Source organism: Salvelinus alpinus, chromosome 10 (assembly GCF_045679555.1).
Source record: "Salvelinus alpinus chromosome 10, SLU_Salpinus.1, whole genome shotgun sequence".
NCBI lineage: Eukaryota > Metazoa > Chordata > Actinopteri > Salmoniformes > Salmonidae > Salvelinus > Salvelinus alpinus.
In genome coordinates this window covers 72,545,643-72,573,204 of record NC_092095.1, presented here as the reverse complement: position 1 = coordinate 72,573,204, position 27,562 = coordinate 72,545,643, and the positions used below count along the sequence as shown (strand labels likewise).

General features: G+C 43.1%; 1 protein-coding gene across 2 annotated transcripts; it reads right to left on the bottom strand.

Moving 5' to 3' along the window:
• Positions 1-279: 279 nt before the first annotated feature.
• LOC139533082 (oocyte zinc finger protein XlCOF6-like) lies at positions 280-27,254 on the bottom strand. 2 transcript variants are annotated; one of them, XM_071331317.1, is made up of 4 exons: positions 18,299-18,435; positions 17,083-17,316; positions 5,207-5,446; positions 280-4,578 (listed from the first exon to the last, which is right to left on the bottom strand). In XM_071331317.1, the coding sequence occupies exons 3-4, from the start codon at positions 5,307-5,309 to the stop codon at positions 3,665-3,667; spliced, it is 1,017 nt and encodes a 338-aa protein (XP_071187418.1). In that variant the 5' UTR covers positions 5,310-5,446; positions 17,083-17,316; positions 18,299-18,435; the 3' UTR covers positions 280-3,664. The 2 variants fall into 2 exon arrangements, with proteins under 2 accessions (XP_071187418.1, XP_071187419.1); XM_071331318.1 differs by lacking the exons at positions 5,207-5,446; positions 17,083-17,316; positions 18,299-18,435 and adding an exon at positions 27,017-27,254.
• Between the last annotated feature and the right edge of the window lie 308 nt (positions 27,255-27,562).

Below are 27,562 nucleotides of genomic sequence, written 5' to 3'. Positions count from 1 at the left end.
TAAATATTTCAAAAAATATATTTTTGGAATTTCGCGCTCTGCCTTTTCAGTGGAATGTGGGAGGAGTTCAGCTAGCGGAACGGGGGGGGGGGGCGAGACAGGTTAACAGGCTACCGGTTTCTTCGGCTATAGCTCTCTGGAAATGCTCTTTACCCCCATAAGACCCGGGGTTAGAGGGATTATAATAAATGTTTTTCAACATCTGCTCCGCCATCCTTCTTACCTCGCTGAGGTACAATAACGTTAATGAGCCACTTTCAAATAACGACAACATTTCACTTTCATTTTAGAATTTTTATTTTATGCATCAAGTATTACGTATACAGACAATTCAGGATTCTTTGCAGGGTACATGTCCCAGTTTTCTCAACGATCACAGCATGCAACATCCTGTATATTTGGTTTAGATTTACAGGCTTGTGTCGCTGAATTTTTAAAAACACACATGTCCGATATATAAGCATATAAACAACAAATATGATACACGTTACAATTAAATGGTGTTTCAAACAAATAAAGTAAAATCTTAGACAAAGTTGTTTCTAATTCTTCAGAATCATCCACAAGACGTGATACCAGTTGTGTCCATTGCAGACTCTCGCCCGTATGTCGTACATGATTCATGATTTGTTCCATTTTCAGCACACGCTCTTCATTAACCCAGGCATTGTGTGTTGTGTAGAACGATACATTGTTCACTTTATTTTCAATAATCTGATGTATAATATTGTAAGTTCTCTCAAAAGAAGATTTTATTTATTCTCTCTAACATCGTAGACACATAGTTACCCATTGCTTTACAACTAAATAACAAAATGTCACTCGGTCTCTTGGGGTTTATTGAGCCAGAAAGTCATCACAGCCACCACAGCTTCCCGGTATTTATTGTCATCCACCAGGGTGTGTCGGATTTCTTTGAGTTTCTCGTGGATGTAGATTGCCTCCTTCAGTTCATGTAGGAATGCCTAGGTTACCCCGTAAACTCTGGGGATAGACGGCACAAGACCCATAGGCTCCAGGGCTCTGACCAGCGATGGTATAAACCTGCAGGACCACAGTCTTTTCACCAGCTCCTCAAAATGGTTGAAGAAGTAGTATCTTGGCGGGTCGTATAGGCACGGATGACGGCGCTGGCTGGGTTGATTGATCTCACAACCGATGCATTTTTCTCTTATATATTCTCCAATCACCACGTCTAAAAGTGTGGCTACAGAGGCCTTGATGGTGTCCACAAAAATAGTACTGACTACCCCATCAAACACATCCTCAGGCTGTGTAAATGTAGGAGGTGTCGTGGGTCTCGCCAGGGGGGAGTAGAATGTCGGGCTGCGAGGCATAGAGTCCTTAGGGTCTGGCCCCCATGTTGTATCGGAGTCCTGGTATGTTGTATGAATATCCATGGTGTATGATGAAATGAAGAACTGGAGGCTTTAAGGGCACTCCTTTTATTGTTGAACCAGTCCTTTGGGTATCAGGGCGTGGTTAACGCAGCCGCGTACTTAGTTTTCTTCGGAGGCTGTCCCTTCTGAGGATGTACCTTCTTGGGGCTCCTTTGAATCATAATCCTCAGGATTCGTATATATTATGCACTTCTTTACATGAACAATGCTCTGCCGCTGTTGGCTCTGCACAAAGAGAGCGTCCAACAGCTGTAACATTTTCAATTCCATTAGATCCCAAATTTTAAAAGGAATAAGCATGCGCAACCTAAAATCCCCAGTCAGGCCACCATCACAAATGTTTTGGTTGCGGGTTTCCTCGTTGCTGATATAGAACTCCACGTAGCCACATAGAAGTCCATTCTTTCTTTGTATTTTCACCCTGTGAAATATTCTTCCTGAGGAGTCAGGGGCACCTTCCCAACGGGTCTCGTAGCCCGTGAACAAGCTATACCCCTTGGTGATAAGGCTCAGTTCGGGACACACAACTGTCATGACGTTGGGTTGGGGGTAGGTTTACGACAGTCATAAATACCTCTTTCCCCCTTTTTCTCTCTCCCCACTATAACTGATGTGACATAAGGAAACCCATGGGTTAACATAGAGATTCTGGGTAACATCAGAAGTTGGGGGAAATGAACTATATTCTGGTAATCCAACCAACTGTACATATGCGGTGGTACTTAAGGTATATTATGTCAGTTCGGTTGCCCTCTGACACATTCTCATCAATGATAGAATGACATAAACGCTACTGTGAAAAGTCTAAACGTCAGAGGTATCGGATTCACATGGAATTGTTGTTTAATTCAAATGTTTGAATATGACATTGTTTGTGAAGAGGTGAAATGTAATTTTACCTTCCAAATGAGAGATCTGTGTTTTCATAAATTTGGCTTCTGCTCAACCAGGGGCCCGCCCCTGTGAAGAGACCTGGGTAATAGACTTTTCAGACACACCCCTCTCCCTCCACTATATAAAGCCAGAGACAAGAATATAACTTCCTGTTCCGGGTACTCTAGGATGACGATCCAGGGTCAGAATGGTTCAGATAATCACTATAGATGAAGCCAACATCAGCATGGACTTTGATTGTGAATGGTATGAACTTTGAACTCGTATTCACTACAGAAGTGATATCTCCTAGCCTGAGTTAGCAACAGCTAAACGCAGGTTCGGAAGGACAGTCCAAGTATCCCGTCTAATACACACAACGTGTTCCCGTGACTACCAGAGACTTCTTCAAAGGAGAGAGGACTCGGGTTGGCGACACGGGCCATCTACCACCAACCTACTGAAGCGCAGCTCAGAGTAAATATTCATTGCATTTTCCTCTTCAAATGGCGGTAATTTAGAATGCATAAGATAAGATTTACGATAGCACAGCTCGCCTATGCTCAAGTCTCCCGCGCTTTCACTAGGACTCCCCCCCTTTCCTTTGTGTAACAAGCTGTCATATCAATTCTGCCCCCTAGGGACCTTTTTCTGTATGACGTAATTTGTGATCAAGTTATGATTTAATTGTGTATGTGTGTTTCTGTGTGATTAGTTAGGTATTTAGTAAATAAATAATTAAACCCAATTTTGTATTGCTGATTCAACTTGTTAGCCAGGATTCTTGCAGATAATCAAGGACTTACAACTTTCAGATGAGACTGAATAAAATGACGATTAATGTGACGGCTATTTAGTAAAATATTACTAAATCTTTAAGAGTTTATTCGAAAGATAACAGCTCTATAAATATTCTTTCGTGGTGTCCCTCTCTAGTTAATTCATATTCACATGATTAGTTCAATCAGGTAATATTCATTACGGAGAAATTATTTTATAGCATGTCATAGCAATTAATCTGGCATAGTCAAAGACACGACACAACCTTGCGAAAAACCATCCAGTCTTCAAGCCCGTAGTCCACTCCTATAGTCTGGTCTGTATATTCTTCTCCTACCGTATAGAGGTTCACTCTACAGGCCAGGTAATAAAACCGATACCCCCATTGATGTCCATTAGACATCAGCACTTGATCTTTCAGAGCAGTTGCGGGCGGTATTTGGGTTCAGTGATAAGGTTTCTCTCAAGTGTGTATCCGTTGGTGTGTTTCTACATTGCCCAATTGGGAAAAACTCTTGCCACATTGAGAGCAGAAATAAGGCTTCTCTCCTTTGTCTTTTCTCTAATGACCTTTAAGCTCAGCTGGTGTTTTAACATTTTCTACAGTCAGATCAGTGGTAAGGCTCCTCTTGTGTTTCCCTTGGTGTCTTTTTAAATGGCACATTCAAGGGAAACTCTTTCACAGTCAGAGCAGGAGTAAGGCTTCTCTCCAGAGTGTGTATATGTTCAGATCGTTTTAAGGTGTCCGGAAGAGAGAAACTTGCCCCACAGTCAGAAAAGGAGTAAGGCTTCTCTCTTTTGTGTATACGTTCATGTTGTTTTAAGGTGCCCCGTTGAGAGAAACTCTTTCCACAGTCAGAGCAGGAGTAAGGCTTCTCTCCTGTGTGTGTTCTCTGATGAACTTTTAGCTCAGTTGATGTTTTGAAGCATTTTACACAGTCAGAGCAGGAGTAAGGCTTCTCTCCTGTGTGTATACAATCATGTTGTTTTAAGGTGTCCGGACGAGAGAAACTCGCCCCACACTCATAGCAGGAGTAAGGCTTCTCTCCTGTGTGTATACGTTCATGTTGTTTTAAGGTACCCAGGTGAGAGAAACTCGCCCCACAGTCAGAGCAGGAGTAAGGCTTCTCTCCTGTGTGTATACGTTCATGTTGTTTTAAGGTACCCAGTTGAGAGAAACTCGCCCCACAGTCAGAGCAGGAGTAAGGCTTCTCTCCTTTGTGTATACGTTCGTGGTGTTTTAAGGTGCCCCGTTGAGAGAAACTCTTTCCACAGTCAGAGCAGGAGTAAGGCTCCTCTCCTCTGTGTGTTCCATGATGAACTTTTAGCGCAGTTGATGTTTTGAAGCATTTTCCACATTCAGAGCAGGAGTAAAGCTTTTCTCCTGTGTGTATTTTTAGGTGTATTTTTAGCTTTGATAGAAATGGGAAAATCTCCTCACAATGTGAGCAGTGGTAAGACCTCTTTGCTCTGTGATCTTTCTGCTGATGCTCTCTGGATGTAGAGAATGTCTCAACATGGTCTCCTGTGTGAACAATATCAGAACAACCAGTCAATTGGTGTGATATACATGTCAATCAAATGTATTTTATGAAGCTCTTTTTACAAAAGTTGTAACAAAGTCCTTTACAGAAACCAACCCAAAATCCCCAAAGAGCAAGCAATGCAGATGTAGAAGGACAGTGGCCACGAAAAACTTCCAAGCAGAAACCTTGGAAGAAACAGAGAGGAACCAGGCTCAAAGGGGTGGCCGGTCCTCTTCTGTCTGTACCGGGTGACATATGTATTCATATCAGTAGGCTGTACAATACAGGGGAATAAAACTATTCTAAAAGTGGGTAAGAGATGAAAGCTAAAAAGGGGCGTGTCATCCTCCACTCATTATCACAAGGGTTAATAACTACACAGACTCATTTCATAGAACTTTAAAACACTGGCAGTTTGTCTACTTCACTTCTTTAGTCTACTCTCTGATCACTCCAGATAGCTCAGTTAATAAAACAAATGTTGGCAATACTGGTGTCAAACCATGCAAGTCTCAGTAGCATGAAATAAAATCTACCTTCTCATTGAAACAGTTCTACTGCAACTTTTCATACACAGTGGGAAGTTGGAATGAACAACAAACTTAGTTAGATAGAACCTGGTCTTACCATGATTAACAGATTTCCCAATCTTCTCCTCCTCTTCTTCATCTTTAATGTTGACATTCAGCTCCAGTGTTTGACTGCAGTCTTCCAGCTTCACAGGTGCCATCTCTGGATTCTGCAGTGATTCTGCACTGTCACAATCAGGACAACGTGACTGTGGGTTTGGACTCAGTGTGGAAGGAGAGAGGCAGGCTGGGTTTGTCGTTACTGTTGATGTTACCGGCCTCAGACTTAATTCTAATCCTGTAGTAACAATGAGAAACAGACACAAAAAGTTATTGTCTTGACAGTTCTGGCACTTTCTTTATTCTCTAAAAATATATTATATGTTCAATTATCTATTTCAGTGCTTGACTTGTACTGAAATAGGTGCCGGTACTGTTTATATTTAGGCACAGGAGCTCCACAATACTGTTGAGCTAATATTCTATAAGAGGAACTGTCAAGACTTCCGCCGAAGTCGGTCCCTCTCCTTGTTCGGGCGGCGCTCGGCGGTCGACGTCACCGGTCTACTAGCCATCTCCGATCCATTACATGTTCAGTATTTAACCCTCTGTTTCCCACATGTATGTGTTCGTGTTTGTTCTATGTTGATGGCTGTATCTGACGGCTGGTATTTTGTTGCCGGGCTTTGTATCTACGCCTGTTTATTCGTGGTACCGGTATATTTCACGCACCGTTGTATTGTTTCTATACTGGTGTTTTTTTGTGTATTAAATACCTTGTCCACGCATCTCAACTCTCCTGCGCCTGACTCCTTTTCACCAGTTACCCAAAGCCTAGACAGAAACACACACCTCAAATGGAGTCAGCAGGAGCAGGTGCCCCTGCAGTAGGGGTCGAGGAGCGAGTCCAGCAGGCCTCTACTATTCCCCAGCATCTCGGCAGCGCCATGGACCGCGTGCTGCAAACCATGGAGCGATGGAAGAGAGGAGGAGTTCCTCCAGCGTCTCCACCAGCACCACCAGTTTCACCTATAATGACCCCTCCTTCACCTGGTCCCAGTGGGATCCGGCTCGCCCTCCCGAGGGAGTATGATGGTACGGCGGCGGGATGTCAGGGGTTCTTGCTCCAGCTAGAGCTCTACCTGGCAACCGTCCACCTGGCTCCCTCAGGCTGTGAGAGCGTGGCCGCCCTCGTCTCCTGCCTCTCATGAAAGGCCTTATGGGGGGAAGAAGAAGCGGTGTTGGACCACTTCGAGATTTCACATGAACGTCTCGTACACCTGAGGCAGGGGACGAGGAGCGCACAGGAGTTCGTGATGGAACGACAGGGCCCTGATCAATCACTACCGGTGCAGTTTGCGCGAGGACGTCCATCGGGAGTTGGCCTGCAGGGGCACCACTCTCACATTCCACCAGCTGGTGGACCTGTCCATCCGGCTGGATAACGTGCTGGCTACCCGCGGACATCCAGATCGGGGTCTGTCAATTCCATCCCCCATCACCACCGCTCCGACGCCCATGGAGCTGGGAGGTGCTGCACTTAGGGCGACCGGAGGCGGGGCCATTCCATGCACCATCTGTGGCCGCAGAGTGCACACTGCCGGTCGGTGCTGGGGAGGTTCCTCTGGGAGTCGAGGCAGCAGGCAGGGCACTCTTGTGTCACCCCAGGTGAGTCGGCACCAGGCTCACCCAAAGCCCCTGGTTGCTCACATGTTTTTGTTCATTAATTTTCTTGAGTTCTCCCCGCATTCCCAGCATAAGGCGCTCGAACAAATGCTGACAATACTGGTGTCAAACCATGCAAGTGTCAGTAGTAGTGATGCACCGATATGACATTTTTGGCCCATACCGATATCCGATATTTTCCTTGACAAAAAAAACAAACAGCTACCGATACCCAATATTGACATTTTTTGCGGCCTTTTATGCATTTTAGTACAGTTAAATAGTTAACACACACACAAATATGGACACAGCAGTCTAAGGCACAGCATCTCATTGCAAGAGGCGTCACTACAGTCCCTGGTTCAAATCCTGGCGGTATCACATCCGGCCGTGATTGGGCGGCGCACAACTGGCCTAGCGTCGTCCGGGTTTGGCCAGGGTAGGCCATCATTGTAAATTAGCCTAGCGACAGACGAAAACTGAAAACGGTTTCAAACGCACAGACGTGTTGCTGTGCGTTTTGTTGCTGTGCGTTTTGCTGCCAACTTTACTTTGCTAGCTGACAACTTTACGTTTTTTTGTTTTGTTTTTGTTTTTAATTACCGTTTATATTTTTTGTTTTTTTCCATCGCAACTTTTTTCCCTCATTCAACTTTTTCACTCCGGACGCTTTATCTGGACATGGTTCGTCAACACCTTCAACAGCCGAAGCTAAGTAGTAACATTAACATGATGTCTTCTAATTGCAGTCGCTGTACTCATAATATACAGGAGAACGATCGCCTTACGGCGAGAATAGCTGTGCTACAAGCCCAGCTTCAGACGCAATCGTTAGGCAAGGGTAATTTCAGTGTAGGAAAGGAAGAAACAGCGTCTGTGCCACCAGTAAGTACAGATAGTAACGTTAGTATAAATCCCCCCGCACAGTCCCCGCAGCCGGACAACTTTCTCATGGCTTCTGGAGGGAAATGCTGTTGGAATGCTCAACCGGTGTCGCTCATTCAGCCGACAGAAACTTTCAACCGGTTCTCCCCATTATGTAGCGAGTCGGAGTCTGAGTCTGAGTCTTCTCTTGTCTCTACTCCTCCCGTTACGGGGTCTGAGACGCCGAAGGCTCCCACCATTAGCTCTGACAAATTGAAAACCCTAGTCATTGGCGACTCCATTACCCGCAGTATTAGACTTAAAGCGAATCACCCAGCGATCATACACTGTTTACCAGGGGGCAGGGCTACCGACGTTAAGGCTAATCTAAAGATGGTGCTGGCTAAAGCTAAATCTGGCGAGTGTAGAGAGTATAGAGATATTGTTATCCACGTCGGCACCAACGATGTTAGGATGAAACAGTCAGAGGTCACCAAGTGCAACATAGCTTCAGCGTGTAAATCAGCTAGAAAGATGTGTCGGCATCGAGTAATTGTCTCTGGCCCCCTCCCAGTTAGGGGGAGTGACGAGCTCTACAGCAGAGTCTCAGCACTCAATCGCTGGTTGAAAACTGTTTTCTGCCCCTCCCAAAAGATAGAATTTGTAGATAATTGGCCCTCTTTCTGGGACTCACCCACAAACAGGACCAAGCCTGACCTGCTGAGGAGTGACGGACTCCATCCTAGCTGGAGGGGTGCTCTCATCTTATCTACCAACATAGACAGGGCTCTAACTCCTCTAGCCCCACAATGAAATAGGGTGCAGGCCAGGCAGCAGGCTGTTAGCCAACCTGCCAGCTTAGTGGAGTCTGCCAATAGCACAGTCAGTGTAGTCAGCTCAGCCATACCCATTGAGACTGTGTCTGTGCCTCGACCTAGGTTGGGCAAAACTAAACATGGCGGTGTTCGCCTTAGCAATCTTATTAGGATAAAGACCTCCTCCATTCCTGCCATCATTGAAAGAGATCGTGATACCTCACATCTCAAAATAGGGTTACTTAATGTTAGATCCCTCACTTCAAAGGAAGTCATAGTCAATGAACTAATCACTGATCATAATCTTGATGTGATTGGCCTGACTGAAACATGGCTTAAGCCTGATGAATTTACTGTGTTAAATGAGGCCTCACCTCCTGGTTACACTAGTGACCATATCCCCCGTGCATCCCGCAAAGGCGGAGGTGTTGCTAACATTTACGATAGCAAATTTCAATTTACAAAAAAAAAATGGCGTTTTCGTCTTTTGAGCTTCTAGTCATGAAATCTATGCAGCCTACTCAATCACTTTTTATAGCTACTGTTTACAGGCCTCCTGGGCCATATACAGCGTTCCTCTCTGAGTTTCCTGAATTCCTATCAGACCTTGTAGTCATAGCAGATCATATTCTAATTTTTGGTGATTTTAATATTCACATGGAGAAGTCCACAGACCCACTCCAAAAGTCTTTCGGAGCCATTATCGACTCAGTGGGTTTTGTCCAACATGTCTCTGGACCTACTCACTGCCACAGTCATACTCTGGACCTAGTTTTGTCCCATGGAATAAATGTTGTAGATCTTAATGTTTTTCCACATAATCCTGGACTATCGGACCACCATTTTATTACGTTTGCAATCGCAACAAATAATCTGCTCAGACCCCAACCAAGGAGCATCAAAAGTCGTGCTATAAATTCTCAGACAACACAAAAATTCCTTGATGCCCTTCCAGACTCCTTCTGCCTACCCAAGGACGTCAGAGGACAAAAATCAGTTAACCACCTAACTGAGGAACTCAATTTAACCTTGCGCAATACCCTAGATGCAGTTGCACCCCTAAAAACGAAAAACATTTGTCATAAGAAACTAGCTCCCTGGTATACAGAAAATACCCGAGCTTTGAAGCAAGCTTCCAGGAAATTGGAACGGAAATGGCGCCACACCAAACTGGAAGTCTTCCGACTAGCTTGGAAAGACAGTACCGTGCAGTACCGAAGAGCCCTCACTGCTGCTCGCTCATCCTACTTTTCCAACTTAATCGAGGAAAATAAGAACAATCCAAAATTTCTTTTTGATACTGTTGCGAAACTAACTAAAAAGCAGCATTCCCCAAGAGAGGATGGCTTTCACTTCAGCAGTAATAAATTCATGAACTTCTTTGAGGAAAAGATCATGACCATTAGAAAGCAAATTACGGACTCCTCTTTGAATCTGCGTATTCCTCCAGGGCTTAGCTGTCCTGGATCTGCACAGCTCTGCGAGGGCCTGGGATCGGGAGAGACACTTAAGTGTTTTAGTACTATATCTCTTGACACAATGATGAAAATAATCATGGCCTCTAAACCTTCAAGCTGCATACTGGATCCTATTCCTACTAAACTGCTGAAGGAGCTGCTTCCTGTGCTTGGCCCTCCTATGTTGAACATAATAAACAGCTCTCTATCCACCGGATGTGTACCAAACTCACTAAAAGTGGCAGTGATAAAGCCTCTCTTGAAAAAGCCAAACCTTGACCCGGAAAATATCAAAAACTATCGGCCTATATCGAATCTTCCATTCCTCTCAAAGATTTTAGAAAAAGCTGTTGCGCAGCAACTCACTGCCTTTCTGAAGACAAATAATGTATACGAAATGCTTCAGTCTGGTTTTAGACCCCATCATAGCACTGAGACTGCACTTGTGAAGGTGGTAAATGACCTTTTAATGGCGTCAGACCGAGGCTCTGCATCTGTCCTCGTGCTACTAGACCTTAGTGCTGCCTTTGACACCATCGATCACCACATTCTTTTGGAGAGACTGGAAACCCAAATTGGTCTACACGGACAAGTTCTGGCCTGGTTTAGATCTTACCTGTCGGAAAGATATCAGTTTGTCTCTGTGAATGGTCTGTCCTCTGACAAATCAACTGTACATTTCGGTGTTCCTCAAGGTTCCGTTTTAGGACCACTATTGTTTTCACTATATATTTTACCTCTTGGGGATGTTATTCGAAAACATAATGTTAACTTTCACTGCTATGCGGATGACACACAGCTGTACATTTCAATGAAACATGGTGAAGCCCCAAAATTGCCCTCGCTAGAAGCCTGTGTTTCAGACATAAGGAAGTGGATGGCTGAAAACTTTCTACTTTTAAACTCGGACAAAACAGAGATGCTTGTTCTAGGTCCCAAGAAACAAAGAGATCTTCTGTTAAATCTGACAATTCATCTTGATGGTTGTAAAGTCGTCTCAAATAAAACTGTGAAGGACCTCGGCGTTACTCTTGACCCTGATCTCTCTTTTGACGAACATATCAAGACTGTTTCAAGGACAGCTTTTTTCCATCTACGTAACATTGCAAAAATCAGAAATTTTCTGTCCAAAAATGATGCAGAAAAATTAATCCATGCATTTGTTACTTCTAGGTTAGACTACTGCAATGCTCTACTTTCCGGCTACCCGGATAAAGCACTAAATAAACTTCAGTTAGTGCTAAATACGGCTGCTAGAATCCTGACTAGAACCAAGAAATTTGATCATATTACTCCAGTGCTAGCTTCCCTACACTGGCTTCCTGTTAAGGCAAGGGCTGATTGCAAGGTTCTACTGTTAACCTATAAAGCGTTACATGGGCTTGCTCCTACCTATCTTTCCGAGTTGGTCCTGCCGTACATACCAATACGTACGCTACGGTCACAAGACGCAGGCCTCCTAATTGTCCCTAGAATTTCTAAGCAAACAGCGGGAGGCAGGGCTTTCTCCTATAGATCTCCATTTTTATGGAACAGTCTGCCTACCCATGTGAGAGACGCAGACTCGGTCTCAACCTTTAAGTCTTTACTGAAGACTTATCTCTTCAGTAGGTCATATGATTGAGTGTAGCCTGGCCCAGGAGTGTGAAGGTGAACGGAAAGGCTCTGGAGCAACGAACCGCCCTTGCTGTCTCTGCCAGGACGGTTCCCCTCTCTCCACTGGGATTCTCTGCCTCTAACCCTGTTACAGGGGCTGAGTCACTGGCTTGCTGGTGCTCTTTCATGCCGTCCCTAGGAGGGGTGCGTCACTTGAGTGGGTTGAGTTACTGACGTGATCTTCCTGTCTGGGTTGGCGCCCCCCCTTGGTTTGTGCTGTGGTGGAGACCTTTGTGGGCTATACTCGGCCTTGTCTCAGGATTGTAAGTTGGTGGTTGAGGATTTCCCTCTAGTGGTGCGGGGGCTGTGCTTTGGCAAAGTGGGTGGGGTTATATCCTTCCTATTTGGCCCTGTCCGGGGGTTTCTTCGGATGGGGCCACAGTGTCTCCTGACCGCTCCTGTCTCAGCCTCCAGTATTTATGCTGCAGTAGTTTGTGTCGGGGGGCTAGGGTCAGTTGGTTACCTGGAGTACTTCTCCTGTCTTATCCAGTGTCCTGTGTGAATTTAAGTATGCTCTCTCTAATTCTCTCGTTCTCTCTTTCTCTCTGAGAACCTGAGCCCTAGGACCATACGTCAGGACTACCGGGCATGATGACACCTTGCTGTCCCCAGTCCGCCTGGCCTTGCTGCCTGTGGTTACGGAACCCCTACCTGTCCCAGACCTGCTGTTTTCAACTCTTAATGATCGGCTATGAAAAGCCAACTGAGATTTATTCCTGATTATTATTTGACCATGCTTGTCATTTATGAACATTTTGAAAATCTTGGCTCTCTCTAATTTTCTCCTTCTCTCTTTCTTTCTCTCGGTGGGCCTGAGCCCTAGGACCATACGTCGGGACTACCGGCCGTGGTGACTCCTTGCTGTCCCCAGTCCGCCTGGCCTTGCTGCTATTCCAGTTTCAACTGTTCTGCCTGCGGTCATGGAACCCCTACCTGTCCCAGACCTGCTGTTTTCAACTCTTAATGATCGGCTATGAAAAGCCAACTGAGATTTATTCCTGATTATTATTTGACCATGCTTGTCATTTATGGAAATTTTGAAAATCTTGGCTCTCTAATTTTCTCCTTCTCTCTTTCTTTCTCTCGGAGGACCTGGGCCCTAGGACCATGCGTCGGGACTGCCGCCCGTGGTGACTCCTTGCTGTCCCCAGTCCGCCTGGCCTTGCTGCTATTCCAGTTTCAGCTGTTCTGCCTGCGGTTATGGAACCGCCACCTGTCCCAGACCTGTTGTTTTTCAACTCTTGATGATCGGCTATGAAAAGCCAACTGAAAATTATTCATGATTATTATTTGACCATGCTTGTCACTTATGAACATTTTTGAACATCTTGGCATAGTTCTGTTATAATCTCCACCCGGCACAGCCAGAAGAGGACTGGCCACCCCTCATAGCCTGGTTCCTCTCTAGGTTTCTTCCTAGGTTTTGGCCTTTCTAGGGAGTTTTTCCTAGCCACCGTGCTTCTACACCTGCATTACTAGCTGTTTGGGGTTTTAGGCTGGGTGTCTGTACAGCACTTCGAGATATTAGCTGATGTACGAAGGGCTATATAAAATAAAATTGATTGATTGATTAGAATTTGTTATTAACTTCTTCTGGCTGCAGGGGCAGTATTGAGTAACTTGGATAAAGGTGCCCATTTCAAACGGCCTCGTACTCAATTCTTGCTCGTACAATATGCATATTATTATTACTATTGGATAGAAAACACTCTCTAGTTTCTAAAACCGTTTGAATTATATCTGTGAGTAAAACAGAACTCATTTTGCAGCAAACTTCCTGACAGGAAGTGGAAAATCTGAAATCGATGCTCTGTTCTAGGGCCTGTCTATAAATGTCCTTGATATTAATAGTATACATGCACTTCATACGTCTTCCACTAGATGTCGACAGGCAGTGAGAGAAGAAATTGAGTGTATAACTTCATCTGGGGTCAAATAAAAGCTCTTGGCATGACGTGACCACAATTTCCTGTTTCCTGGAACGCGCGAGAAGGGACCTGGTATTGCCTTCTGTAAAGCTGTCGTTATAGACGCCTAATATCTCCGGCTTTGATTTTATTTGATACATGTGACAATATCATCATAAAGTATGTTTTTTCAATATAGTTGTATTAGATTATTTACATTTTTTCAGGACGTTAGGCGTGTTGCTTCGTCTGCGTTTGTTCACGAAGGAGAGCTTCGCGCCACTTTGCTAGCTTTCCGTGCTAATTGACTGGAGAAGAGGACATTCTAAATCCAAACAACGATTGTTCTTGACAAAGGACCCCTTGTACAACATTCTTATGGAAGGTCATCAAAAGTAGGACCCATTTTATGATGCTATTTCATATATCTGTTGAACATGTGAAATAGTAGTTTGCGCACAGATTTTGGGCACGCTCTCGCCATAACGTAAACTGCATATCGTAATGAAGTTCTTTTTAGAATTCTAACACGGCGATTGCATTAAGAACTAGTGTATCTATCATTTCCTATACAACGTGTATTTTTTAGTAATGTTTATGAATAGTTATTTGGTCAGAATATGTGAGTGTCAGAAAAATATCCGGACGTTGTGGGAAAAAGATGCTACGTTAGCACAATGTATAACCACTGATTTCAGCTCTAAATATGCACATTTTCGAACAAAACATAAGTGTATGTATAACCTGATGTTATAGGACTGTCATCTGATGAAGCTTATCAAGGTTAGTCAAAAATTATATATCTTTTGCTGGTTTGTTACGATTGCTAACTTTTGCTGCTGGTAAATGGCTTGTGTTTCTGGCTATTGTGGTAAGCTAATATAATGCTATATTGTGTGTTCACTGTAAAACACTTAAGAAATCGGAAATGTTGGCTGGAATCACAAGATGCCTGTCTTTCATTTGCTGTACACCATTTATTTTTCAGAAATGTTTTATGATGAGTATTTAGGTATTTGACGTTGGTGTCTGTAATTACTCTGGCTGCTTCGCTGCTATTTCTGACGGTAGCTGTGATGGTAGCTTCAATGTAAAACTGATTTATAGCTCAAATATGCACATTTTTCGAACAAAACATAGATTTATTGTGTAACATGTAATAAGACTGTCATCTGATGGAGTTGTTTCTTGGTTAGTTTGGTTGGTTCTTGGTTAGTTAGGTTGGCTTTGTGCATGCTACCTGTGCTGTGAAAAATGTCTGTCCTTTTTTGTATTTGGTGGTGAGCTAACATAAATATACGTGGTGTTTTCGCTGTAAAACATTTTAAAAATCGGACATGTTGGCTGGATTCACAAGATGTTTATCTTTCAAATGCTGTATTGGACTTGTGTGAAAGTTAAATATTTCTAAAAAATATATTTTGAATTTCGCGCCCTGCACTTGAGCTGGCTGTTGTCATAAGTGTACCGACGTCGGGCTTGCAGCCAGAAGAAGTTAACTGACTTGCCTAGTTAAATAAAAGGTTACACAAACACACCAAAAAGTTATTTTGTTGGCATTTCCATATGTCCCCATTACCAATAAAACATAATCAAAACCTATTTCCTCACTTACTTGCTGTGCTGTTTCCTTGTTCATTTGTTCAGTCGTTTCATTCTCAACCAGGATTTCTATGGAATGCCGTTTGGGTCTTTGCGTGTCAAAAAATAAGCTTGTTGACCAATCAGGACCTGAATATGACTGCCCGTCACATAATAATTTTATGCAGTCATACATTTTTTACGTAGTTATTACACATTGATTACACAATCACATTTCATATGTCAACGATTCAACAATACGTATGCTATGATGCTGGTCATAAAAAAAGCTAGCTAACTCATGGATGCAAACAATGTTCTTCCCCAAAAACATCGCAAACCGACATTATCTGTTTCAGTAGCTATAGTCAGGTAGCTAACTATATAGCTAGGTGTCATCATCTAAATTAACCCTAATTTATAAGACAGTTCTTATATGATTAATGGTGGTCGGACCCATCTATGTGAAACTAGCCACAATAAGGATTAACCACAATACTGGAATTTGCAGTTAGCCTTCAAAGTAAAGGTAGGGCAAAATTCTACTATTTGTATTCATTTGCATCACTGTCAATGACATACTTTTATTTTGAAAACAAACAGCAAATTCCACTTTTGTGCTAATCCTTATTGTGGCTAGCTTCACAGCACATAACCCGGTCCGGTCGAGCGTCACTAGCCAGATGAAGCTAGTTGGCTGCTTATAACGGAAGCTTTGGGCAACAGGGTTAAGTAGTTGGCTAACTGTTTATTTTCAAGAACTGAAGTTCAATTTCAATAGGCGAACAACAAGTGGCAACCTAGCTATTGTTTTCAGGTTGGTTGTTTTGGTGCTAACGTAAACTCACGTAAACTCGTACATTGCCTTGGTCCGTACAATTGCCCTTATTTTAGCGCCCCAAAAACGTAATACTTCCAGATCAACTGTAATGTCAATACCATTGTAAAGCACAATTTGAAGGTTTGTGTCGAATTTGAATAGGGTTTTTAGGGCGGTGCTAAAGTGATCTTAGAAGTAAACAGCGGCTTTGAGAATGATGATCGCATGCAAAGATGACGCAAAAAAACGACTAGGTATCCCCCCTTACCCCGTCACTGTCCATTTCTTGTTTTTAAACAATGAGAGAAGTGCTACACCTGGTGGAGAGAGATTGTAAGACAGAAATAGTTGCTTTAAGTTACGGCATGACACGTCACTATGTAACAGAGGGTCAGTTTTTTCAGCTTTTCTCCAGTACTATAGAGCCATTACCATGTCGATCAACACTTGAATAGAAACGTAGTTCACACCCCAGATTTTGAAGTCAACACAGTGTTGTGACTACGTTTCTACTACGTTTCTATTTAAGCGTTGATCGACATGGTAATGGCCTTATAGTATTGGAGAAAAGCTGAAAAAAAACTGACCCTCTGTTACATCGTGACGTGTCATGCCGTACAGTCCCATTAGTTTTCTTTGCAGCCTCGTTTGAATGTTGCGGTTGCGCACATTTGTACGGAATGGGGTGAGATTACGTTAGTGTGTACCGGTGCTTGACCAGTCGGCGAAAGCCAACATCACCCACGACAGAGAACGGTTGATTGTCAAGGGCAATGAATTCCATTTCTTGGCTTTAATGGATTTTGCTTTTGAGTTGTCTCAGCTGAAATGTTCTTACTCTTTCAAATAACTGCTCGATCAACACAGCAGAAATGGTGGGCTAGGGATAGGAATGCTGTGTGGCAAAATTTTACGCAAGTTCATTACGTCCTGTACCTACGTTATATAGGTAGGTATTTACGTCAGCTTTGACATTGGTTTTGCACATCAGCGTTAAACTAGACATCTGATATGTTCACCGATATATTGTGTATCCCTAGTCAGTAGCATGAAATAACATCTACCTTCTCATTGAAACAGTTCATCATGAAACAGTTCTACAGCAACTTTTCATACACAGTGGGAAAGTTGGAATGAAAAAAACACACAAACTTAGAACCTGCTCTTACCATGAGAAACAGATTTTCCAATCTTCTCCTCCACTTCTTAATCTTTAATTTTGGCATTCAGTTCCAGTGTTTGACTGCAGTCTTCCAGCTTCACTGATGCCATCTCTGGATCCTGCAGTGCAAACTGGGCTCCACTGTCACAATCAGGACCCAGTGACTGTAGGTTTGGACTCGGTGCAGAAGGAGAGAGGAGGGCTGGGTTTGTCCTCACTGTTGATGTTACCGGCCTCATTCCTGAGTCGGCAAGTAGTAGAAGAGAAACAGACACAAAAGTTATTTTCTTGCCAGTTCTGGCACCTTCTTTATTCTCTAAAAATATATTATATTTCTTTTTGTTCAATTATCTAATTCAGTGCTTGACTTGGACTGAAATAGGTGCTGGTACTGTTTATATGTAGGTGCAGGAGGTCCACAATACTGTTCAGCTAATATTCTATAAAAGAGGAACATGAGCTCAAACAGTAGACATTTGAGGTGAACTCTTGTCCAAGTCAAGAACGGATCTCATTTCAATAGATCAGGTAGGTGAGCATTGACAACAAAACATTATTGCATTAACATTAAAACACAACGGACACAACGTTAAGATCACTTAATATATAGATTTCCTAAATTCACATAAAATTACTCAAAAACCATGAAGTACAAGGTTAGTTTGTTTCAGGCAGCACTTTGTATTATTTTCCTGAAGAACCGCGTCTTCGTTGTTACAATCAAAAACCAGTAGTATTTCCGTTCACACCATACTCAAATGTATAGATAAAGATAGAAACAACTACATGTGTCTGAATATTAGTACACATGTAGAAAACCAACAAGCATTACATTCAGCTTCAAAACAGTAGCGCAACCGTAAAATGGTCTGCACCCACACTGCCTGCACTTTAGTCCGTTGACCCAGTCCGAGGCGGCGCCGCCATTTTACCAGCGTGTGAATTTTACACAAAACCGATAACATGCAGCTCAGAAATCTCAAATAAATGGATTCTTTATCAAAATTAACATGAGCAGAATATGTACATCCACTAAGACAAACCCAACGTCTCTAGGTACGTGACTTGTAAAATAGTATAACGTCACCACGTTCTTCACTCGGTTTGACACAAATATCACATCAAACCTTTACCAAACGTGATAATAATTTAATGGATTTGTTACCTAGCATGGAATGACATGTTTTTTCGAAATTAGAAAATGTAAACGTGCTATTACGTACCTGTAGTAATAAAAGAAAACGGACACAAAAGATACCTTCTTGACTGCACAGTTCTGGCGCTTTTTTATTCTGAAGAATGGTGCGCGCCTGTCGGGAACTTCCTGTTCCCTCACTAACACCGTCCGTGCATTGTGGGATCCTTGGGCTGGCCCTACCCTGTTACATGAGAAGGGGGTAGTAGCTGCTGCTGCTGCTGCCCGCCCTCTCCTCATCCCAAATGTATTACTTGGGTGTCGGGACGATTGGGGCTACTCTCTGGCAGATGATTAAACGGGCGTCTGTATATAATTAACATTTCTTTATTTATTTGTCCATATTTTTTCATTGTTTCTGTGATTTAAAAAAAATACAATTAACATTTAAATTAAATTATTTTAGAGTCCGGTTTAAGTTGTATTTTATTATTTTGATACTTTGTACATGGCAGCTGATAAACATTAACGCAGCAGTCGCAGTGCGAACGGCATTGCTACAGATGCTAGTTCGATGCCAGTGCCGGCCGTGACCAGGAGACCCATGTGGCGACGCACGATTGGCCCAGCGTCATCTGAGTTAGGGGAGGGTTTGGCCGGCCAGGATGTCCTTGTCCCATACAGCATTTCCTCTGACGTTATTTTTGGGGGGTGGAGGGGTATAATTTGTATGCATACAATGTATAATAGTAATATTTAAAATTACTGTCTGGTAATTTTTTATACATTTATTTAAATTTTCATCTGGCCGCTTTTGGGGGGATTCTGGTAAGATGCCAGCAAAGCTGGCTCAATTCCGGTAGATGGAAACAGCCTGATGTACTTGGGCCGATTCTTGGCAGTCATTAATTCTGATTCCGGGCCGAGTCAATCAGTTCCGGCCCACCGGAAGAGGGCCGCTTCTGGGCCTATTCCTCATTGCGAAGTTGCTATATATTGGCAGGAACTGGAACAAGCTGTGATACACGTCGATTCAGACCACCCCAAACAGGCTCAATGGGTGACATGTCTAGTGAGTATGCAGACCATGGAAGAATTGGGACATTTTCAGCTTCCAAGGATTGTGTACAGATCCTTCTGTGGATGAATGGCAGGACGATGGGCCTCGGGATCTTGTCATGGTATCTCTGCGCATTCAAATTACCATTGATAAAATACAATTGCGTTCGTTGTCTCCCATACCATAACCCGATGCTACCATGGAGTACTTTGTAGACAACAGCAAACCGCTCCCGACACAACACCCTACACGTGGTCTGCAATTGAGAGGCTTGTTGGGCATACCGCTAAATTCTCAAAAACAACTTGGAGGCAGCTTATGGTAGAGAAATGAACATTAAATTATCTGGTAGCAGCTATGGTGCACCTTCCTGCAGTCAGCATGCCAATTGCATGCTCTCTCAAAACTTGAGACATCTGTTGCATTGGGTTGTGTGACATAACTGCACATTTTAGTGGCATTTTCATTTTATATTTGTTAGGGATCCCCATTAGCTGCTGCCATGGTGTAACAGTATAACTTTAAACCGTCCCCTTGCCCCGACACGGGCGCGAACCAGGGACCTTCTGCACACATCAACAACAGTCACCCACGAAGCATTGTTACCCATCGCTCCACAAAAGCCGCGGCCCTTGCAGAGCAAGGGGCAACACTACTTCTAGGTTTCAGAGCAAGTGACGTAACTGATTGAAACGCTACTAGCGCGTACCCGCTAACTAGCTAGCCATTTCACATCCGTTACACTCACCCCCTTTTCCGCAGCAACCAGTGATCCGGGTCAACAGCATCAATGTAACAGTATAACTTTAGTATGTCCCCTCGCCCCGACACGGGTGCGAACCAGGGACCTTCTGCACACATCAACAACTGACACCCACGAAGCGTCGTTACCCATCGCTCCACAAAAGCCGCGGCCCTTGCAGAGCAAGGGGCAACACTACTTCTAGGTTTCAGAGCAAGGGACGTAACTGATTGAAACGCTACTAGCGCGTAACCGCTAACTAGCTAGCCATTTCACATCCGTTACAAAGGCAGCACCTTCTCAGCTACTCTTGCCCCCAGCACAAGGTGCACCTGTGTAATGATGATCATGCAATTTAATCAGCTTCTTGATATGCCACACCTGTCAGGTGGGCGGATTATCTTGGCAAAGGAGAAATGCTCACTAATAGGGATGTAAACAAATTTGTGGACAACATTTGAGAGAAATAAGCTTTGTGTGTGTATGGAACATTTATGGGATGAAACATGGGACACTTTACATGTCGCGTTTATATTTTTGTTCAGTACATACGGTATAAAAAATAAATAATACAAACTAAAATCAGCCTGCTTTTCTGTTCTAATCAGGTTCCTACACAGGCTCAGAAGGATCCTCTAAGGCTGGAACATTTTCTGGCGACAGTAGTCTGTGAAGTCTTGGAGGCCCAAAAACTTCTCAGCTGTAGATATAATTATGTCCAGGAAGCTTGGCCCCAACAGGCAATGATGCAATAGGTTTTGTCATGCCTGCTTCATGGCTGTCTTGGTGTGCTTGGACCATGTTAGTTTGTTGGTGATATGGACACCAAGGAACTTGAAGCTCTCAACCTGCTCCACTGCAGCCCCGTCGATGAGAATGGGGGTGTGCTCGGTCCTCTTTTTCCTGTAGTCCACAATCATCTCCTTTGTCTTGATCACATAGCATTTTCTTCACACTAAGTGTATCCAGATCACTTGATTGACGTACAACATTTGCAACTGGTTGCGTTGCATCCACCACCATATCTTCTTCAGAACTGTGGCTCCTTGCCCCTCTTCACTGCCTCCACATGGCAGATTTGCTGAACAGTCCTGATCCTTGACACCTCAACCTCTTTCACCCTAACAGGGCACTCTGGGAATTCGGGAATATGATCTCCACCACAGTTGCAACATTTTACATTCAAACTCTTCAATGCCCCTCATAAATGAAATGCTAATTAGCTGCTAATGTAGCGTTGTTCATCTCCGCGTCTACTGCTTCATAGTAATGTAAGTTATGTAAATTACTTGAATATGGCTTATTGTGAGGTCAATAACTATGTGCAATGAAACCTTGTTTTCATTCAAACCAATTATAGCCGTAGCTCTAGTTTTCCTCATCTTCAGGTTCTCAAACTGAACAGGACATCAGTAGTCCGCATGCACAGATATTTATATATAAAGTCTATTTATCTCAAATCAATGTCACGTGGTTAATCTAAATTATAATCTAAAATAAAATTACACAAATGTAAAAGTAACTTCTATTGCCATTGCCAAAACTAGCTTACATAAAGCCAACAAATAAAAACAATCGCAGCCTGCAGGTAGAAAATATCCTGATGAAATAAATATCATATGAATCAAATTGGCTACACATGGCCTGTCTGCAAGAAACTTGAAACATTGTATCAACTATTAATTTGGTCTGGCCTGTGTTAGCAAACTTGCAACATTGTATGAAATATTTTGGGCCCTCAGTTTCCCATGACAGCGAGCTCCAGACAGACAGACAGACAGACAGCTGTAGGGATATTTTGCGCAAAGGATAAGTCATTAGGTAGGCCTGTTTTATGACGTTTCCACCGGATCAGAGCATGACAGTTTTGAGCTTGAGTTTGAGTTTATTTTTACAGGGACAGTGCACATTAATCAACGTTTCAGTAAAAGTGCCGGTTTTAGCCAGCCGGCTAATTTTCAACCGCAGTCCCTGGGCAGGTTATTAAAAACAATTACAATATAGACAATAGTATCATAGAACAAGACATAGCATACAGACATAGCAACATAGGACAAGCAAGACGTAGCATACAGACAGAGCAACATAGAACAAAAAGCAGCAAGACAAAATTCATAAAAGCAACAAAGTGTTTCCACACCTCACAGACAACAGACATGGAAAGCGGCAACACACAGCTAGGGACCATGTTCACAAATCTGATTGATCTTTTGCCATGTCTTCAAGCATTTTGTGAAAGTGTGATATGTGGTGCAGTTATGTGTGTCTGATGGCAGTGTATTCCAGACATGGGAAGCTCTCACAGAAAAAGCGGATTTACTAAAGGTGCTTTTCCTTAGGGGAACTACACAGTCACCTCTCATGGCAGACCTTGTGGATCTGCTGCCATATGTTTGGGTTTTCTGTTTAACAAAAATACTGAGTGGAGGGGGAGCCAAGCCATTTAGGATCTTGAATACAAGACATGCATCGGTGTATTGCACAAGATTTTCCCAACTCAGGAGCTCATGCTTTCTGAGGATGTGACAGTGATGATGGCTATTGGGCTTCCTATCAAGCACTTTGAGAGACTGTTTGTAGACAGACTGAATAGGTCTTACTGTTGTACAGCAAGCTTGGGCCCAACTAGTCAAGCAGTATGTTAAGTGGGGGAGTATCATAGATTTGAAGTACAGTTTTGCTACCTCTTTAGTCAAACAATTTCGTATAAATCGGAAATTAGCTAGGTTGAATTTGATTATTTGAATTACCTTTTTCACATGCTTTTTAAAAGAGAGGTTGGAATCAAGTATGATGCCAAGGTACTTAAAATCAGATACCACCTGGAGCTTCTCCCCTGACACATAGACATCTGGCTCAGTAGCATCTGTTGCCCTCTTTGTGAAGAACATGCAAACAGTTTTTTTCACATTGAGATGCAAACACGAGTCACTGAGCCACTTTGTAACCTGGACCATTACAGTAGTGAGTTCTTGTGCAGCTTGTTGTTTGCTCTTTGCATGCACATATATCACTGGATCATCTGCATACATTTGAACTTCAGACCCAGTACAGACAGAAGGCAGATCATTAATGTACAGGCTGAACAGGAGGGGCCCCAGTATTGACCCTTGGGGCACACCCACATCATAGCTAAGAGTGGGCGACAGCTCATTGCTCACTCTGACACACTGAGTTCTGCCTTCAAGGTATGATTTCATCCATCTCAAGGCATCGGGGGAAAAGTTGAACTTGGACAATTTTGTGATGAGAATCTCATGGTTAACAGTATCAAAAGCCTTCCTTAGGTCCAGAAACACAGCCCCAACAACGCCCCCTTTGTCCATCTTGGACTTCACATTTTCCAGAAGAAAGCAGTTGGCCGTTTCTGTGGAGTGTTTCGCTCTGAAGCCAAACTGCATGGAATGTAATGTGAAGGGGCTGGGCAATCAGTTGTTCTGCTACACACTTTTCAACAACCTTTGACACCACAGGTAGTATACTAATGGGCCTGTAGTTACTCACGTCAGCAGGGTCGCCTGATTTAAAGATGGCCGTTATTATGGCCGACTTCCATACCCTTGGAAACACCCCGAGACCAATAGATGTGTTGGTGACCTTAGTAATGGGGCCAATGAGTGACTCTTTGTAGTTTTTAAGAAAGGTAGAGTCCATCCCAAACACATCTTTGGCTTTAGAGTTCTTTAGTGAGCTAATCACCTTGTCCACCTTTGACTCAGAAACCTCCCTTATGATGAAGACAGGTTGAGCATCATTTACTAGCACTGAGCCCAAGAAACCAGTGGAGGGGTTCTGTGTCAGTACCCTGACAGAGTCAATAAAGTAGGAATTGAAGGCTATTGCTATTTCGACTGCATCCTGTGTTAGATTGTTATTCACCATGATTTCTAGTCTTTTTGCAGTGTTAGTATGGTCTTTCCCTGTTAACTTTTTTAGATTCTCCCAGATCAGTTTAGAATTTCCCTTTGCTTCACCAATTATGTTAATAAAAAAGTTTGCCTTGATAATGCCTTAGATTGTAGGATGGCTGGGGTGTTAAGCATGTCCCAGTTTAGGCCTTGGCCTGTCTGATTTCTTTCATCACCTTTTTTCCAACATGGTAAACCTACGTCTGTCATGCTCTAATTTGGATCTTAGGGCTATTTTTAGATAATAATCTCGTTCTTTCATCAATTTCCAGATTTCTCCATTTAGCCAAGGAAGAGTGCTCTTTTGGCCAGGTTTGGATTTGATTTTCTTTAGGAAACCATTTAATGTAGTCTGGATTGTGGATAGAAAAACTTGACTATCAGCTTCCACGTCTGCATAGGACAAGAGATCATTCCAGTTAATTCCCTTAATTGCGTTTTCAAAATAGCTTAATTCACTCTTAGGTATTCTTAGTTGATCAGGCTTTCTAACAGTAGAGAGGTTAAACCTGCTCTTAGACAGCTTTCTGGCTATAAGTGTCAGATTATGATCAGATAGCCCAGTAACCATATTGAATGATTTAGTCACTCTCTCTGGTTTATTACTGAACACCAAATCAATCTGTGTTTTAGAGCAACAAGTCACCCTGGTTGGCCCTTTAACTAGCTGTGTAAGGTCAAAGGTATTAGTGATCCGTTTGAGGGTTTTCCTACAACACTTGTCTTCATAATTAATGTTAAAATCTCCCATTAAGATGACCTCTTTCCCAAAATCACATTCCCTACGCATGTTATTAAACTGATCAAAAAACACACTTTTGGTGGAAGGTGGCCTATACATTCCAATGAGGGTAAAAGACATTTGGGGAGACAGTGTAATGTTCAGGCCAATACATTCTAGTTCATTATCACATGACCACTCAATTTGTTTACATCGGATATGTTCTTTAATGTAAATCATCACACCCCCTCCTCTTCCTTCAGTCCTGTCTCTCCTGAAAACATTGTAGCCAGGCACAATCAAAGCAGCAGATGGAGAGTTTTTATGGAGCCATGTCTCTGGGAGGCAGAGAAAGTCAAGGTTTGAGTCTGTGAGTAGATGTTGAATTTGATCACTTTTTGGAATGACACTACGAATGTTCAAGTGCCCCCCTAGTAGTCCCTTGGGCTTAGCTCGTGGGTCCCAGATGACTCGAGAGTGATTGACACATTCAAAAAAGTTACATTTTCTGTGTTTTCCGGGTGCCGGGTGAGTCGAGAGAAACCATAGGACCATAGCACTCACCCACTTCCACATCGGCGACGATCAGTGGACGAGGCCATCCACCGCTTTCCACTCCGGTGCATATCGCTGGCTCGGTGATGTTGGGCCCAGGATTAAGTTGGACATCCCCGGAGAGCAGGAGTGTAGTGAACAGGTAGTTTAACAGTTTCCGATAAATGTTGGATTTGTGTTTGTTGCGCCTAAGCGGTTCAGTAGAATAAGGAGCGAGGTAGACTTGGCCATTATTCAGAACATTATGGTATGCTGTGTACTGTCCGCTCCCGTGGAACGGTGAACCAATGTGTTTGGTGTTAATATTCTCCGGTAGTAGACTGATTGTGTCATCCCAGCAAGGACGCACTGAGATTATCAGTAGAGCAGCTACATAGCTGACAATCATGGCAGAGTACTGGAGATAAAACACATAATTGCGCTTTAACTCTTTGCATGAGTTACTTAGCTGGGGTCGGCGTACACCTGATGGTTTAGATAAAATTACAGCATTCGAATGAGAAGCGGCACCTGCCGCACCACCCTGTCTTCCGTCCGCCATTTTGCAAATTCCACCCTTTGCAGCAATCACAGCTTTTGGTTTTGGTGGTTATCAAAAGGGACAGAGCTGGACATTTTCAAATAGGCTACGTTGAGGAACTATTATCATTCTCAATGGATGTAGAAACAGACTTCACATACTTGCTGTTTGAGCTGAACATTTTTATATTTGAGAAACACCACAGTGACGGTGAGTTAAGACAATCAGAAATAGTATCAGATCCCCAAATGGGCACATTTACAGGCCTACATTTGCACAGAGGCCAGCTAGCCTATAGGACTACTTCAATGAGTAATCAGGTGTGTCCTTACTCAATATTGACAGGAACACTCTAAACAAAACACAATGAATAAATTGACAACTCGTAAATGGAATGAAATACACCAAAACTTTTCTCACAAGTGTAGCCTAGGTTGTGTGCTCTGCAAACAATGTGTCCACTCCTACAATGACAATGGTAAGACTGTAATAATAATATATTAAATGCATTACCGTAACCAAACAAACATTGTAGATTAGAAATTATGGGAATTAACGGTAGGCTAAATGTACCATCCCCCCCGCAATGGACTAGTCTACTCAGACAGGCAATGGACTAGTCCACTCAGACAGGCAATGGACTAGTCCACTCAGACAGGCAATGGACTAGTCCACTCAGACAGGCAATGGACTAGTTCACTCAGACAGGCAATGGACTAGTCCACTCAGACAGGCAATGGACTAGTCCACTCAGACAGGCAATGGACTAGTCCACTCAGACAGGCAATGGACTAGTCCACTCAGACAGACAATGGACTAGTCCACTCAGACAGACAATGGACTAGTCCACTCAGACAGACAATGGATTAGTCCACTCAGACAGCTGTGAATCAGACAGATGGCTTGTGTGCCATACATTTTTTATATATACTGTATATATTTTTGCCACTGCTTGACTAAAAAAAGCTTGGTTGACCAACAGCCTATCTATCGACCAAACAATCTACCAGTTGACTAAAAGGGGTCTCAGTCCTAAAAGCTTTTTAACAGTCAAAGGCAAAAAGGATGAAAATTATTAGTATTTTCATCCTTCTCTCACTATTACAAGGTTTAATAACTACACAGACTCATTTCATAGAACTTCAAAACACTGGCAGTTTGTCTACTTCACTTCTTTAGTCACTCCAGATAACCCAGTTGTTCAGGGATGTGTTGTCAGAATTACAGAATTCAACCTATCAATAGACTGGGTCATACCTTAAGGAGGTCTAATTTATAGATAGATAGAACCTGCTCTTACCAATCTCCTCCTCCTCTTCTTCATCTTTAATGATGACATTCAGCTCCAGTGTTTGACTGCAGTCTTCCAGCTTCACTGATGCCATCTCTGGATCCTGCGGTGCAAACTGGGCTCCACTGTCACAATCAGGACCCAGTGACTGTAGGTTTGGACTCAGTGTGGAAGGAGAGAGGCAGGCTGGGTTTGTCCTCACTGTTGATGTTACAAACCTCAGACTTAATCTGAGTCGGCCTGTAGTAATAAAGAGAAACAGATACAAAAGTTAGTCTTAAATTCTGTCACTTTCTTTATTCTCAAACTATATTAGATCAGGTACCTAAGCACTGACAAACCATTCAATTCATTTAAAATTAGACACAAGTTTAACACTATAAATTAGTCTACACAATGTAAATGCACTAAACCTATAGTAGATTTCCTAAATTCACACACAGAGCATTCAGAAAGTATTCAGACCCCTTGACTTTTCCATGTTTTGTTACGTTACAGCCTTATTATAAAATGGATTCAATTGTTTTTCCCCTCGCCAATCTACAGACGATACCC